Source organism: Saccopteryx leptura, chromosome 1, assembly GCF_036850995.1.
Source record: "Saccopteryx leptura isolate mSacLep1 chromosome 1, mSacLep1_pri_phased_curated, whole genome shotgun sequence".
NCBI classification, from domain to species: Eukaryota; Metazoa; Chordata; class Mammalia; order Chiroptera; family Emballonuridae; genus Saccopteryx; species Saccopteryx leptura.
The window spans coordinates 249,543,874-249,561,948 of NC_089503.1; the positions used below are offsets into that span (position 1 = coordinate 249,543,874).

Consider the following 18,075-nt stretch of genomic DNA (forward strand, 5'->3'; position numbering starts at 1 on the left):
CCTACGTCTGGTCTGTCTGCAGGCCCACCACTCCCTCTGCTGTTGCTGCCTAGGTCATTTGGGGTATGGGCATTGCTGGTGCCTGCCCACTGGGGCTGTTGCTGTGGTCTACGCCTCTCCTTCATGGGAGTGGCTGTGATCATGTGCCCGGGTGTACAAGCCCCGGAGGCTTTGACTTTCGCCCTGCCCCCGTGGGTGGCATTATGCTCGGCCCTGAGGGCAGGGGTGAGCACCTTTGCTCAGCTGCAGGTCTCTGCCTGATTCCGGGCTTTTGCCCTACCCTTGCAGGAGAAGCCCGCTTGTGGGAGGGCTGCAAGCCTTGGCTCCACAGGCCTGGTGGGACTGTGTGCCCATGCTCCTTAGCGGGACTCCGCCTGTTCTGGGCTTTTGGCTCCACCCTCATGGGAGGATCCGGCTCCCAAGTCAGGCCACAAGCCTCAGTTTCATGGGTGGGGCAAGGCTGTGCTCCTGTGCCCTTGCTCAAGGGCAGGTCTCCACCCCTTCTGGGGCTCCTTCCCTTCCCCCACAGGCTGGATTACAGGCGGCCCACAGCTTGGCTTGACAAGTTTTTCACGTCCCCTCCTCCCCAGCCGGGCAAGACTGAACTTACACCTGGGCCTTAGTGGTGGCCAGCCAGCTTCCATCATTGCCGACAGAACCGCACTTCCATGTCCCGCCGCCACCTGCCCTCTGGCGAGCCCTCAGCCGTGTGGGTTGGGGTGCTGCAGCTCAGACCCTAAGACTCACTACTGTAGTCCTGAAAACTCCTTCCTTTTAAGCGACTCCGCTCCAAGTACCGCAGGAGAGCTTGTTTGGCTGGTGTCCTGCTTTCCTTTGCTGGTATTGCTGTTTCCAGAGGAAATATTTGCTTCAGATTTGGGGAGTGACTCGTCCCAGAGGTTAGGGAGGCTGTCTCTCAAAATGTTTCTCCCTGTGCCTCCTAGATTACACTCTCTTCCTGCTACTCTGGTCCTCTCCTTTCTCCCTGTTCCTGGAGCCCCGGGTGAGTGGTTGTGAGAGAGGTGTTTTGTGCGGTCCCTTTAAGAAGAATTCTGGGTCTGAGAAATCAGTCTCTTTCTCACAAACAGTATCCTGACTTGTTTCCAGCTAAATACTGTCCATATGCCTCTTCTAGGCTTTGGGGCTGCAGGCTGGGGCTTTGTTCCTGGGACTCAGGACCCTCCTCTCTCTGCTAAAGTCACTTCCCACCACGTGAGCTCTCCCGGCTGCCGTTTGCTCTGGGGAGCTGGGTAGCCCTCTCTGCGTTTCTGCTTTTCCTACCAGTCTCAGTGTGGCTTCTTCAGTGTTCTTTGGTTGAAGAGTCCTCTTAGTTTAGTCCAAAGTTGGTTTTTCCAGATGATGATTCTTAAAATTAGTTTGTAATCCACTTTGGTTCTGGGAGGTGGAAGTTGGTACATCTGCCTACTCCATCGCCATCTTGTCTCTCTTTATTTTATTTTTTTGAGGAGGGGAAATAGTGAGATATACTCCTGCATGTGCCCTGACTAGGATGCACCTGGAAACCCCTGTCTAGGGCCTATGCTTGAATCAACCAAGCTATTTTTAATGCCTGAAGCTGATGTACTCCAACTGAGCTATCCTCAGTACCTGGGGCCAGTGCTTGAACCAACTGAGCTGGTGGGAGGGAAATAGGAGAAAGGGGAAAGGAGAGAAGGGTGGAGGGAAAACGGAAAAGGGGGAGAGGGAGGGTTGGAGAAGCAGATGGTTACTTTTCCTGTGTCCCCTGACCAGGAGTCAAACCTGGGACACCCATATGCTGGGCTGATGCTCTTTCTACTGAGCAAAACTGCCAGGGCCAGAAGTTATTCATTTTAATATAGCTGAATATATCATCATTTTGCTGTATTCTTTGTACTTTTGTCTTACTCAAGGAATCTTTCTTGCCAGATCTGTGGTGGTGCAGTGGATAAAATATCGACCTGGAATGCTGAGGCCACTGGTTCAAGACCCTGGGCTTGCCTGCTCAAGGCACATATTGGAGCTGATGCTTCCTGCTCCTCCTCCCTGCTCTCTCTCTCTCTCTCTCTCTCTCTCTCTTTTCTCTCTCTCCCTCTCTTGCAGTCATTGCTTGACTGGTTCGAGTGCATAGGTCCCAAGTGCTGATGATAACTCCATGGAGCCTCCACCTCAGGCACTAAAAATACCTCAGTTGGGAGCATGGCCCCAGATGGGCAGAGTATCAGCCCCCAGCTGGGGGTTGCCAGGTAGATCCCGGTCAGGGCACATGTGGGAGTCTGTCTCTCTATCTTTCCTCCTCATGCTTGGAAAAAAAAAGTGAGCACAAATTGGCTGTTACAAAATAGTCAGGGTGATGTAAAGTATAGCACAGTTGACAATATTGCAATACTGTATATGATGTCAGGTGAACCCTCTAATTAGCGGGGGGGAGGTTACCTCATAAATTATATAAATGTCTAAACACTATGCTGCACACTTGAAATTAATATAATATTAAATGTCAACTGTAGTTAAAAATAAATTAATAATAAATAAATGAAAAATTAAAAATATGTACAATTTAGTGGTTTTAGTGTATATTCATTTACCACTTATTTTGCAATATCACACATCATATGTCAAGTGACCATTTGCATTGTGTATATTTTTGTATTTTCTGTTATATTCCATAGATCTGTTTTTATGCGCCTGATCTGATACTACACAGTCTTAGTTACTATAGTTTTATAATCAGACTTGAAATCTAGTGGTGCAAGTTCTCCCATCTTGTGCTTATTCAGGAGTGTTTTTTTTTTTAGATGTCTGCATTCTGATGTATAACTTATTTATTTAGCAAGAGATAGAAAGGGGGACAGAGAGAGAGGGACAGGCAAGGACAGACAGGAAGGGAGAGAGTTGAGAAGCACCAATTCTTCATTGAGGCACCTTAATTGTTCATCAATTGTTTTCTCATATGTGCCTTGACTGGGGGGCTCCAGCAAGTGAGTGACCCTTTGCTCAAGCCAGTGACCTTGAACTTCAAGCCAGCGACCTTTGGGTTCAAGCCAGCAACCATAGGGCCATGTCTATGACCCCACGCTCAAGCCAGTGATCTTGCGCTCAAGCTGGTGAGCCCACGTTCAAACTGGTGACCTCGAGGTTTCGAACCTGGCTCCTCATCATCCCAAGCTGACACTCTTTCCACTGTTCCACTGCCTGATCAGGCTTTGGTGTATATTTTAAAGTCAGCTTTTCAAGTTCCACACTTTAAAAAAGAAGTTAGTATTTTTAAATTGGAATTGCATTGATTCCATGGATCCAGTTGGGGATAATTGACACCTTTATAATATTGAGTGTTCTAAATTGTAAACATGGTGACTGTCTTCACTTACTTTGGTTTTCTTTTAATGTGTCTAAAAGTTATATAATATTCATGCAGAGGTCTTTTGCTCCTTTCTGTAATATTTATTCCTATCAATGTCATTTTATGATACTTTAAAATTGTTTCCTTCCTTTGTATGTAGATGGTATTTAGAAATTTGATAGATTAATACATTAATTTTTGTAATGAGAAACCTCATGGAGCTGTCTAATTTGAAAATATTTTTGGTAACTTTCTAATAAATTTTTAAACTGATCAACATAATTAAAAACATTTTAATATCTGCAACATCTCAGTAATTTTCAGCCTTTCTTCTTTTTGAATATAAGCATTTAAGACTACAAAGTTTTCTCTAAATAATGCTTTAACACCATCCCATAAATTTAGATATACTATTTTCATTATTGTTCAGTTAAAAAATGTCTAATTTCGCCCTGGCCGGTTGGCTCAGCGGTAGAGCGTCGGCCAAGTGTGTGGAGGACCCGGGTTCGATTCCCGGCCAGGGCACATAGGAGAAGCGCCCATTTGCTTCTCCACCCCTCCGCCGCGCTTTCCTCTCTGTCTCTCTCTTCCCCTCCCGCAGCCAAGGCTCCATTGGAGCAAAGATGGCCCGGGCGCTGGGCATGGCTCTGTGGCCTCTGCCTCAGGCGCTAGAGTGGCTATGGTCGCAATATGGCGACGCCCAGGATGGGCAGAGCATCGCCCCCTGGGGGGCAGAGCACCGCCCCTGGTGGGCGTGCCGGGTGGATACCGGTCGGGCGCATGCGGGAGTCTGTCTGACTGTCTCTCCCTGTTTCCAGCTTCAGAAAAATGGAAAAAAAAAAATGTCTAATTTCTATTACAGTCTCTCTTTTGACCCCTGGGTTATTTGGAAGTATTTGCTAATTTTTAAGCATTTGAATTTTTTTCTTGTTTATGATTTCTTTTTTATTTCTAGCTTAACTGAACTGGGATCAGTGAAAATATTCTGTTATTTCTGCCATTGGAAAAAAAAACTTTTCATTGAGACATAATTCATACACTGCATGACCCAAGTTAGCCAAACTGCAAAGGTTGAAGGCACCATCCCCCAAACTGCCCTGACTTCTGATAACAGCAGCAAGTTTCATGGGTTCCTAAAAGCACCCTCAGGTTTATCAATTTCTTAGAAAAAAACATGGGAAGCTGTTTTGCTCACATACCTTGTTACAGGGAAAGAATGCATCAGCCAAAGGAAGAATTACATAGAGCAGGGTTCAAGGTGGTTTCAAATACAAAGCTTCCATTGGCCTTTCCTCAGGTAGTCTGGATGTGTTGCCCTTATGCTGTTGATTAGAGACGATACGCATGGAGTACCTCTCCAAGCTTTGGTATCCAAATTTTTTATTGGGGCTTCATTACAGAAGGATCACTGATTGATTTATTGATGGCCCATGTGGCAATCTGTTTCTAGGTCAACTGACACTGTGTGATCTAAGGCTCCCCACCCCAAATCCCGTTGTTGCTCTTCCGAGCACAGCCAACTTGCACTTATAATGATTGGGGGAGGCTGCTCCCACTCTAAGATCCAGTGTGGTCAGCTCCCAACCTAAACAAACATACTCTTAAAAGGTATAACATAAATTACCTTCCAGAAGACAGGGGCAAAGGCCTGACCTCTCAGCAAAACCAAATTCTTTTTATCATAAAGGTCACCCTTTTAAACTATATAGTTAAGTGTGGTGCCATAACACTGTCTAATTCTAGAATATTTTCATCATACCCCCCAAACTGTACTCTTAACATTCACTCCCCACATCTCCCTCATGCATCCCCTGAGATCTTGGTAACCACTCTATGGATTTGACTATTCCTGACATTTCCAATGAATGGAATCATATAATATTTGACCTTTTATACCTTGCTTCCTTTACTCAGCATAATGTTTTCAAGGTTCATACATGTTGAAGTATGTGTATCAGTACTCTATTCCTTTTTCTAAAAAAAATTTTCCATTGATTTGAGAGAGAGAGAGAGAGAGAAGCATCAACTCATTGTTTCACTTAGTTGTTTCATTAGGTTTTGCACTCAAGTGTTGCCTCTCATATGTGCCCTGACAAGGGATCAAACCTGCAACCTCAGTGCACTGGGATGATGCTTTAACCAATGGCTACCTGGCTAGGGCCTTCATTCCTCTGTATGGCTGGATATTACTCCATTGTATGGATATATCACATGTTGTTCATTGGTTGATGAACGTATAGGTTGGTTTCAGTTTTTGATTACTATAAATAATGCTGTTATAAATATTCATGTGCATGTTTTTGTGTGGACATATGTTTTCGATTCTCTTGGGTAGACAACCGGCCATGAAGCCAGTTTTTCCCCAATGTCTCTAGGCCCGTCAGCACATCTAAACAGGCCACCACAGGGCTGCACTCCCTTGTTGGGTGGATAGTCTCAACCTCAAGACTTTCTGCTGTTATCAATATCCCGGTCCTGTCATATCTGAACTCTGAGAACAAACAGGGGACCTGCAGACTGAATGAGGGCAGTCCTGTTTACCCAAACTAGGACACTTGAAAATCATGAAAGGAAAAGAGAATTATTATGTTATCAAAACTAAAGAATGGAAAGACTATGAGGGGCCACTTGATGCAAGCCAGATGCCTCTAAATGTCCCCACTAAGTGGCCATCAGTGGCTCCTGCAGGCCTTCAGGGAAGAGGAATTTTCTGTAGCCTAGGCAGCCCCACTAGATTCAAAGCAATGAGCTATATCTTACCTGAGGAAGTTGAAATCTATTTCTTTGTGGTGTCTACTGCAGGGCCATAAAGCGCATTTATTTTTTGCGATTCAGTTTACTGACCCCATAACCTTGGACCAGGACCATACAAAACATTCTGCTCCTTGTTAGCCAAGTAGGCCCCTCAGAACCCTGAAGGCCGGACCCATTTTCCTCAACCAACTTCTCTTCTATATATCCATTCAGTGAAAGGCAATCAGTTCTTCTTGTTATAAAATCCAATTATAATACACCCCAAGAGAAAATGATTGAACATGTCCCTCTCGCAGAGGAGGACCAGGAACCTTGGTTTGGTTTTGACAAATCTCTCCACTCCCTCAGCATCCAGATGCCACTTACCGGCTTTGGTGGCTTTCCCATAGCTGCTTCAAGCCGTGGTCAGCCAAGCCTTCCAGAACGAGGATGTGGATCCTCCCATCCAGCAGGTGAAAGCCCGTGAGCACATCCAGGTCCTGCCTGTCCTGGATCTTTACCCGTATCTTAAAGGTTGACAGGATCTGCTGGATGTTTTCAATAGAGTAGGACTCCAGCTCGAGGGCCTTGGCATTGATCATGGTGATGTCCTGCAGCAAGTTATATAGGAGGGAGAACTTCCAGGATTCAAATACAAAAATGATGCGGCCAAACTGGCTGCCCATGAGGCCTGGATTGGGGGCTTCTCCTGCGGCCCGCAGTGGCACTGTGATGTCCACTCGCAGCTTGAGCACGGAGTTGGCCTCTAGGTAGTTGCCCATGGGCATTGGGGTGTGAAGGAGGACATCTGTAGGGACCCTAAACCCTACAACCTTCCTGCTCCTGCTGCCATGGCCATGGTGTATGGGCTTGGACTCACAGTTGTGGATGGAAACAGCCAAGTTCAAGTACCTGTGGCCGAGAAGGAGGTCAGCAAAACTTACTCGGGCCACTCCATAAGGGTCCCACATCTTGTTTTGGGGTTCAAAGGGGTTGTCCTCTGTTTCTTTGGGAGAGATGAGGGCCTGGAAGTTAAGGTACGAATCCAGAGGGTCCTCCCCAAACAGGGTGGGCTTCTGGGAATACTCCTCTGACTTTCGGTCCCGGTCATGAACTTCTACCACCATGGGAGGGCCCTCCAGGTACTCTCTCAGGTCACTGGGGTGCATGGCCCCAAGGAAGATGACATTGATGTCCTCGAAGGAGATGTGGCTTCCATGAGGCTTCCCCTCCGTTTGGTGAACTGGAGTCTTATGAAACTGGTACTTGCAGTACACAGGGTTGCAGAGCCTCTATGACAGAACAGGGAGACCACAAGTCACCGGCTGCAGTGGCCGTCACCCTGTCTCTCCTCTAAAAGAAGGCTCCCAGTACAGGGAGCTCAAATTTCAGTGCCACATGCCACCTATAGCCCCTGCCGTCTGGGTTCCCTCATCCACAAAATACCAGAGAGAGACCCTGCTCTGCGAGGTCACTCCCAAGACTGAGTGACATGTGTGAAAGCACCAGGAGGTGACTGGCACAAGAAAAGGGCTCAGAAGTACTGGTCACTATTTCTTCCTCCTAAACTGTGAGTACCATAAAGACGGGCCATGTGCCTTTTCCACATACACACTCTACTCTTAGCCATGGCTAGGCAAAGGTGGGCACAAGTAAACCAGACTGTCCAGACATATGTTGGAGGTGGGGAGGGGGCAGAGGTCGGCACAGACTCATCTTCATCAAATTAAGCAGCCAAGCAGAAAGCTGTGACAAGGGGAAGAAAGACTCGAAGAGGTTTGGGGCACACGAGGGCAGGGAATGAAATGCAGAGCGGGGCCGAGGTGGCTGCCACAGACAACAGGGAACCTGCATGTTTTTACCGAACAGGCACTCTCCCGAGAAGACATGCCAATGGCCAACAGACATGAAAAGATGCTTAAATTCACTAACTATAAGGAAAATGAAAATCAAAACCACAACGAGGTATCACCTCAACTTGTTAGAATGGTTATTGTCAAGAAGACAAGAAGTAAGTGTTGGGACAGGATGTGGAAAAAAAGGAACTCTCACAATGTAAATTGGTGCAGCCACTATGGAAAAGAGTTATGAAGATTCCATGAAAAATTAAGAATAGAGCTACCATTATCTGGCAATCCCTCATCTGGGTATCTACCTGAAATTTTTGATAATGTTTATTTGTAAAGATATATGTACCAAAAAAAAAGATATATGTATCCCTATATTCACAATAGGAATATAGGGATATATTCCAAAACATGGAAACAAGCTGTGTCCTGTGAATGATTGGATAAAGATGTGGCACATATATGCAATGGAAGATTACTCAGCCATAAGAAAAGATGAAATACTGCTATCTGTGATAGCATGGATGTATCTTGAGCATATCATACTAATCAAGATAAGTCAGATAAAGCCAAGAACCACAGGATTTCACTTTTATGTGGGACATAAAACTGAAAGCACCAAATGAACAAATAAGATAAACAAACAAAGAAAAACACGCAGACACACACAACAGTATGGCAGTTACCAGAGGGAAAGAGGGGTGGAAGGGAGGGAGTAAAGGGTAAAGGGGTCAAATATATGGTGACAGAAGATTTGACTTTGGGTGGAAAACACACAATGCAATATATAGCTGGTATATTAATGAATTGTACACTTGAAACATATAATATTATTAACCAGTGTTACCCCAATACATTTAATAAAATAAAAATAATTCAGTAGCTAAATTTGAAAACCGCAGTGAATGAACAAGACTAGGTTACCAAGTTTTACCACTTCTAGTAAGCAAAATATTGAAAGTTCTAGACAGAGCAATTAGACAAGAAAAATTAAAAGCACTCAAATTTAAAAAAAGGTAAATTCTCCCATTTCATATGAGATATGATGTTATATGTTGAAATCCTAAAGATTTCACACACAAAACTATTGTTAGAGCTAATAAATAAATTCAGCAATGCTGCAAGATAAAAAATGAACACACAAAAATCAGTTACATTTTATACACTGACAAGAAACAAGCCCAAGAGGAAATTAAAAAAAAATTCATTTAGAATCACATGAAAAAGAGTAAATTATTTAGAAATAAATTTAACAAAAGAGTGAAAGACCTGCTTACTGAAAACTACAAAATAGTCTTGAAAAAAAATGAAATACCTAAATAAATGGAATGACATCCTGTGTTAATGGATTAGAAAAATTAGTATTATAAATATGACAGCATGACCTACAGATTCAATGCAATCCCTATCAAAATCCCCAAACTATTGCTTTATGGAAATAGAAAACCCATTCTAAAATTCATACAGAACCTTAAGGGACCCCAAACAATCCTGAAAAAGAACAAAGTTGGAAGACTCTCATTTTCTGATTTCAAAACTTTCTATAAAGCTGCAGTAATTAAGATAGCATGGGAGGATCCTGTAAGAAGCGGCAAGAAGACAATGGAGTAGGCGGACATTCCGACTCCCACCTCCCAGAACCAAAGTAGATCACAACTTAATTTTAAGAATAATCATCTGGAAAAAGCAACTTTGGGTTAAACCAAGAGGAATCTATAACCAAAGATCACTGAAGAAGCCACACTGAGACTGGTAGGAAAAGCGGAAACGCTGAGAGGGCTGCCCAGTTTCTGGGAGCAAGCGGCAGCCTGGAGGGACTTACGTAGTGGAAAGTGAGTTTAGCGAAGAGGAGAGGGTCCTGGGCCTCAGGAACAAAGCCCCAGCCTGCAGTTCCAGAGCCTAGAAGAGGCGTATGGACAGAATTTAGCTGCGAAACAAGGCAGGATACTCTTTGTGAGAAAGAGACAGATTTCTCAGACCCAGGATTCATCTTAAAGGGACTACTACGCAGAAAACCTCTTTCATAACCACTCACCTGGGGCTTCAGGGGATGGGGTGAGCTGAGAGGGCTGGAGTAGCAGGAAGAGTGTAATCTAGGAGGCACAGGGAGAAACACTTTGAGGGACAGCCACCCTAATCCCTGGGCTGAGTCACTCCTCAAATCTAAAGTGAATATTTTTCCTGGAACCAGCAATACCAGCAAAGGGAAGCAGGTCACCAGCCAAACAGAATCGTTCTTGCTGCGATCAGAGCAAAGAATTGCTTAGAAGAAGGAAGCCATCAGGGATACAGTATTGAGTGCTGGGGTCTGAGCTACATCACCACCCCCACACTGCTGAGTGCTCGCTGGAGGGTGGGCGGTGGCGGGATGTGGAAGTGCAGTCCCATTGGCAGGGGCAGAAGCCAGGAGCTGCCACAACTGCAGACAGGGCGCACAAAAGTGGTCCAATCCGCGGCACCTGCCAGCCAGGCGTGCAGAGCAGTCTCGCCTGCAATCCCACCGGCAGGGACAAGGCGGAAGCCGGGGAACCGGCTGAGGCTTGTGGCTGGGGTGCAGGTGCAGCCCCACCCGCAAGGCCAAGGCTTGTGGCCCCAGTGCGTGAGCACAGTCCCACCCGCGGGGGCTGTGCAGAGGCCGGGGGTGGCCAGGGTTTGCAGCCCAAATATGTGAATGCAGTCCTGCTTGCAGGGGCAGGGCGGAGGCTGGAGGCTGGCCAAGACTTGCAGCCCAGGCACACAAACACAGTCCTGACCGCGGAGGCAAGGTGGAAGCTGTAGTGACCACAGTGGTGGGCCGGCGCTGCAAGTCTGAGGCCTTGGCAGAGGGGGTGGTGGGCCTGCAGTGTAGTGGGCCTGCAGTGCACTGTAGTGACCACAGTGGTGGGCCTGCCTGAACGCCTGAGGCAGTGGCAGAGGGGGTGGTGGGCCTGCAGACAGACAGACCACACCTAGGGAACACAAAGGCCTCACCCATTGGACTCCTGTGGCCACACCCTTCTTATACACAGACAAAATGGGAAGGCAGAGAAATGCAACCCAACTGAATCAATGAGAAATCCCCAGAAAAAGATCTGAATGAAATGTAAATAACCCAATTATAGGATGCAGAGTTTAAAATAATGATTGTTAGGATGCTCAAAGATCTTAGAGTAACAATGGATGGATATAACGAGCACCTAAATAAAGAGATAGCAAGTATCAAAAAGGACATTGAAATCATAAAAAAGAACCAGTCAAAAATGACAAATACAATATTAGAAATAAAGACCACACTCGAAGGAATTAAAAGAAGGATGGATGAAGCTGAGGATCAAATCAGTGATTTAGAGGACAAGATAAAAGAAAGCACGAAAGCAGAGCAGCAAAAAGAAAATAGGCTCAAAAAGTCTGAGAAAACTCCAAGAGAGCTCTGTGACAACATGAAGAGAAACAACATCTGCATCACAGGGGTTCCTGGAGGAGAAGAGAAAGATCAAGGGATAGAGATTCTGATTGAAGAAATCATAGATAAAAGCTTTCCTAAATTGATGAAGGAAAAAGTTACACAAGTTCAAGAAGCACAGAAAGTCCCATTAAGGATGAACCCAAAGAGGCCACACCAAGACACATCATAATTAAAATACAAAAATTTAGAGATAAAGAAAAAATACTAAAAGCTGTAAGAGAAAAGCAGTCAATTACCTACAGAGGAGCCCCCATAACGATGATATCTGACTTCTCAGAAACATTAGAGGCCAGAAGGAAATGGCAAGGAATATTTAAAGTAATGCAGAACAAGAGCCTGTACAACCAAGACTTCTCTATCCAGCAACAGCATCATTTAAAATTGAAGGAGAAGTAGAAAGCTTCCCAGACAAAAAATAAAACAAAACAACAGCCAAAAACCAAAACAACTCAAGAAATTCATTACAACAAAACCAATGCTACAAGAAATATTAAGGAGTCTCTTGTAAACAGAACAAAGGGGGAAAATCTAGTAAAAGAGGAATGTAGATATAAAGAATAAAATGGCAATAAACAACTACATATTAATAATATTCTTTCATGTAAATCAAAAGACATAGGGTAGTTGTGTGGATAAGAAAACAGGACCCGTACATATGCTGTCTACAAAAGACACATCTCAAAACAAAAGATACACATAGACTGAAAGTAAAGGGATGGAAAAAAATGTTTCATGCAAATGGAACTGAAAAAAAAAAGCTGGGGTAGCAATACTTATATCTGACAAAATGGACTTTAAAACAAAGGCTATAGTAAGGGATAAAGAAGGTCACTACATAATGATATAGGGAGCAATCCAACAGGAAGATATAACCATTATAAATATCTATGCACCAATATAGGAGCACCTAAATATATAAAGCAGATTTTGATGGACATAAAGGGAGAGATCAACAACAATACTATAATAGTAGGAGATTTTAATACCCCACTTACATCACTAGATAGATCCTCAAGAAAGAAAATTAACAAAGAAACAGCAGACTTAAAACACACACTAGATCAACTGGATTTAATATCTTCAGACCTTTCACCCTAAAGCAGCAGAATATACATTCTTTTTCAAGTATTCATGGTACATTCTCTAGGATAGTCCATATGTTAGGACACAAAACGAGTCTCAATAAATTTAAGAAGATTGAAATCATATCAAGCATCTTCTCTGATTACAATGACATGAAACTAGATATCAACTACAATAGAAAAACTAAAAAACACTCAAACACTTGGAAACTAAATAGCACGTTATTAAATAACAAACGGGTTAACAACGAGATCAAGGAAAAAATCAAAAATTTCCTTGAAACAAATGAAAACGAACATACAACAACTCAAAATTTATGGGGCACAGCAAAAGCAGTCTTGAGAAGGAAGTTCATAGCACTACAGGCATACTTTAAGAAACTAGAAAAAGCTCAAATAACAATTTAACCCTGCATCTAAAATAACTAGAGAAAGAACAGCAAGTAAAACCCAGAGGAGGTAGAAGGAAGGAAATAATAAAGATCAGAGAGGAAATAAATGACATAGAGGCTAAAAAAACAGTACAGAGGATCAATGAAACCAAGAGCTGGTTCGTTGAAAAGATAAACAAGAATGATAAACCTTTAACCAGACTAACCAAGAAAAAAAGAGAGAGGACTCAAATAAATAAAATTAGAAACGAAAGAAGAGAAATAACAACTGATACAGCAGAAATACAAAGGATTGTAAGAAAATACTATGAGTAACTGTATGCCATAAAATTAGAGAACCTAGGCAAAATGGACAAATTCCTTGAAACATATAATCTTCCAAAAATCAATATAGAAGAATCAGAAAACCTAAACAGACTGATTTTATCAAATGAGATTAAAACAGTTATCAAAAAAAATCTCAACAAACAAAAGTCTTGCTCCAGATGGCTTCACAGATGAATTTTACCAAATATTCAAAGAAAAACTAACTCCTATCCTTCTCAAGCTATTTCAAAAAATTCAAGGCCCTGGCCGGTTGGCTCAGCGGTAGAGCGTCGGCCTGGCGTGTGGGGGACCCGGGTTCGATTCCCAGCCAGGGCACATAGGAGAAGCGCCCCTTTGCTTCTCCACCCCCCCCCTCCTTCCTCTCTGTCTCTCTCTTCCCCTCCCGCAGCCAAGGCTCCATTGGAGCAAAGATGGCCTGGGTGCTGGGGATGGCTTCTTGGCCTCTGCCCCAGGTACTAGAGTGGCTCTGGTTGCGGCAGAGCGACGCCCCAGAGGGGCAGAGCATCGCCCCCTGGTGGGCAGAGCGTCGCCCCTGGTGGGCAGAGCGTCGCCCCTGGTGGGCGTGCCGGGTGGATCCCGGTCGGGCACATGCGGGAGTCTGTCTGACTGTCTCTCCCCGTTTCCAGCTTCAGAAAAATACAAAAAAAAAAAAAATTCAAGAGGGAAGACTTCCAAACTCCTTTTATGAGGCAAGCATAATACTTATTCCAAAACCAGGCGAAGACACTACAAAGAAAGAAACTATAGACCAATATCCCTGATGAACTTAGATGCTAAAATTCTCAACAAAATATTAGCAAACTGGATCCAGCAATGCATGAAAAAAATCATATCATGAGCAGGTGGGATTTATTCTGGGGAGACAAGGTTGGTACAATATTTGCAAATCACTCAATGTGATTCAACACATAAACAAAAGAAAGGATAAAAATCCCATGATAATATCAATAGATCTAGAAAAAGCATTTGATAAAATCCAGCACCCATTCATGATCAAAACTCTCAGCAAAGTGGGGATACAGGGATCATACCTCAATATGATAAAGGCCATCTATGACAAACCCAAAGTCAACACCATAATCAATGGGCAGAAATGAAAAGCAATCCCCTTAAGATCAGGAACGAAGCAGGGGTGCCCCCCTTTCAGCACTCTTATTCAACATAGTTCTGGAAGTCCTAGCCACAGCAATCAGACAAGAAGAAGAGATAAAAGTCATCCAAATTGGAAAAGAAGTAAAACTATCATTATTTGCTGATGATATAATACTGTACATAAAAAACCCTCTTAAAGTCTCAGTCAGAAAACTACTGATAAATGAATTCAGCAAGGTGGCAGGATATAAAAATCAATATTCAAAAATCAGTGGCATTTTTATACACTAACAATAAACCATCTAAAAGAGAAACTAAGAAAACAATCCCCTTCACTATTGCAACAAAAAAATAAAGTACCTAGAAGTAAATTTAACCAAAGAGGTTAAAGACTTGTACTCAGAAAATTATAAAACAATGATAAAGGAAATCAAGGAAGATACAAACAAGTAGAAGACTATTCCGTGCTCATGGTTAGGAAGAATAAACATCATTAAAATGTCTATATTACCCAAAGCAATCTATAAAATCAATGCAATTCCTATTAAAATACCAATATATCTTCTATATCTTCAAAGATAGAGAACAAATATTCCAAAAATTTATATGGAACCAAAAAGAACACAAATAGCCTCAGCAATCCTGAAAAAAGAAGAATAAAGTGGGGGGTATCACACTTCCTGATATCAAGTTATACTACAAGGCCATGTACTCAGAACAGCCTGGTACTGGCATAAGAACAGGCATACAGATCAATGGAGCAGAACAGAGAACCCAGAAATAAACCCACACCTATATAAACAATTGATATTTGACAAAGGAGGTAAGAGCATACAATGAAATAAAGACAGTCTTTTTAACAAATAATGTTGGGAAAATTGGACAAGTACTTGCAAAAAAATGAAACTGGTTCACCAACCTACACCATTCACAAAAATAAACTCAAAATGGATAAAAGACTTAAATGTAAGTCGTGAAATCATAAACATCTTGGAAGAAAACAGGCAGTAAACTCTCCGATATCTCTCATAGCAATAGTTTTGCTGATTTATTTCCAGGGGTAAGAGAAATAAAGGACAGAATGAACAAATGGAAGTATATGAAACTAAAAAGTTTTTGCACAGCAGAAGACACCATTAACACCATTAACAAAATAAAAAGACAACCCACACAATGGGAGAATATATTCGCCAATATGTCTGATAAGGGGTTAATAACCAAAATTTATAAAGAACTTGAAAAACTCAACACTAGGATGGTAAACAATCCAATCAAAAAATGGGCAAAAGAAATGAATAGACACTTCTCCAAAGAGGACACACAGATGGCCAACAGGCATATGAAAAAATGTTCAACTTCACTAATCATTTGAGAAATGCAAATTAAAACCACAATGAGATATCACCTCACACCAGTCAGAATGGTGCTCAATAACGAAACAACACATAATAAATGATGGAAAGGGTGTGGAGAAAAGGGAACCCTCCTGCACTGTTGGTGGGAGTGCAGACTGGTGCAGCCACTGTGGAAAACAGAATGGAAATTCCTCAAAAAATTAAATGTGGAAATGCCCTTTGACCCAGCTATTCCACTTTTAGGAGTATAGTCTATGAATAACAAATCACTGATTCAAAAGAAAATATGCACCCCCATGTTTATTGCAGCATTGTTTACAATAGCTAAGATCTGGAAACAGCCCAAGTGTCCTCAAATGGATGAGTAGATTAAAAAGCTTTGGTACGTATATACTATGGAATACTATGCTGCTGTGAGGAAGAAGGAAATCTTACCTTTTGTGACAACATGGATGGACCTAGAAACTATCATGCTAAGTGAAATAAACCAATCAGAAAAACAAAAATATCATATGGCCTCACTCATTTGAGGAATCCAATGAACAATGTGAACTGAGGGAAGGAATAGAGGTAGAGGTGCGATCAAAGGGACCAGAAGGAAAGCAGACAGAGGGAAAGTGGAAGAGAAGATGGGATCAGAGAAGGGAAAGAGATTAGTGAAATTATTTATACACAACTCAGCATTATAGAGAACAGGACAGCAAATCCTGGAGGGAAGGGGGGAAAGCATTGGGGGGGAGGGGGCAAAGAGAGGAGGCCGAGGGGAACACGGGGGTGAGGGGAGATATATTTGGTGGGACACTTGAATTTATGTAAACACAATAAATTAAAATCATAAATTAAAATATAGCATGGTACTATTATAGTGTAAGAATAGATATATAGAAAAGTGAAATTAAAATATGAGCCCTGCAAAAAAAACCCTTACATATGTGATTAACAGATTTTTGGCAAGGGTGCCAAGATTACTGAGTTGGTAAAAAATGGTTGTTTTAAAAAATGGTGCTGGGAAAACTGGATATCCACATGCAGAAAAATGAGGTTGGACTCTTACCTTACACTATATGTAAAAATTTATTTAAAATGACCCAGAGGCCTAAACTTAATAGCCAAAACTCTTTGAAGAAAACATGGGGCCCTGGTTGGTTGGCTCAGTAGTAAGGCATCAGCACAGCGTGTGGAAGTCCTGGGTTCAATTCCTGGTCAAGGCGCACAGGAGAAGCAACCATCTGCTTCTCCAACCCTCTCCCTTCCCCTTCTCTATCTCTCTCTTTCTCTCCCTCTCCTACTGCAGCCATGGTTCAAATGGTTTGAGCAATTTGGCCCTGGGTGCTGAGGATGGCTTCATGGCTTCACTTCAGATGCTGAAATAGCTCGGTTGCCGAGCAGCAGAGCAGCAGCCCCAGATGGGCAGAGCATCGCCTGCCCAGTAGGGGACTTGCTGGGTGGATCCCAGTCAGGGCATATACGGGAGTCTGTCTGCCTCCCTGCCTCCTGTCCTCCACAGAAAGAAAGAAAGAAAGAAAGAAAGAAAGAAAGAAAGAAAGAAAGAAAGAAAGAAAGAAAGAAAGAAAGGAAGGAAGGAAGGAAGGAAGGAAGGAAGGAAGGAAGGAAGGAAGGAAGGAAGGAAGAAAACATGGGAAGTCTTAATGACATTTGATTTGGCAATGATCTCTTGGCTATTACACTAGAAGCATAGGCAAAAGTTTTTAAAAAAATCAAATAAACTGACTTCCTTAAAATTAAAAAGTTTTGTCTTGTTGATAACAGCCATTCTAACAGGTGTGATGAGGTAATATCTCATTGTGGGTTTGATTTGCATTTTGCTAATAGCTCATGAAGTTGAGCATCTTTTTATATATCTGTTGGCCGTTTGTAGGTATTTTTGGGAGAAGTATCTGTTCAGGTCCTCTGCCTATTTTTTAATAGGATTGTTCATTTTTCAATGTCGAGTTGTATGACTTCTTTATATATTTTAGTTATTAACACCTTCTTAGAGGTATTGTTTACAGTTACTGTCTTCCATTTAGTAGGTTGCCTTTTTGTTTCGTTGGCTGTTTCTTTAGCTCTGCTGCTTTTTAGTTTGATATAGTCCCATACAGTTATTTTTGCTTTTCCTCTGCCTTTGGGTTCAAATTCATAAAATCTTCTCTAAGATCAAGTTGAGCAAAAAGTATTAGATTATATGTAACTCCACAAAGGTCTTAAAGTTGTCCCCATGAACTCCTACAACCCATTGCTGAAACTATCAAGCTATTTGTCAAAGGATCCTTATGACCATTAACATCATCCAAGTCCATATTCATTATTGTACCAATCCTGGGCCGTGGCCAGTTGGCTCAGTGCATAAAGCGTCAGCCCGGCATGTGGATGTCCTGGCATACATGAGAAGCAACCCCAATCAAGGCACACATGACAAGCAACCAAACTGGCCCTCATCCTTACTCTTAATGATATCAATTACACTGCCCATACCCTTC

The 18,075-nt window shown here is 42.7% G+C and overlaps 1 protein-coding gene across 1 annotated transcript in view; it reads right to left on the reverse strand.

Annotated features, from left to right (window-relative positions):
- CFAP92 (cilia and flagella associated protein 92 (putative)) overlaps positions 1–18,075 on the reverse strand; it is a gene marked incomplete at its 3' end in the record, with an annotated part of 65,326 nt that overhangs the window by 17,742 nt on the left and 29,509 nt on the right. The window contains exon 8 of the mRNA XM_066360206.1: positions 6,443–7,347. Coding sequence (XP_066216303.1) covers positions 6,443–7,347 — 905 coding nt within the window. The remainder of the gene's footprint in view (positions 1–6,442; positions 7,348–18,075) is intronic.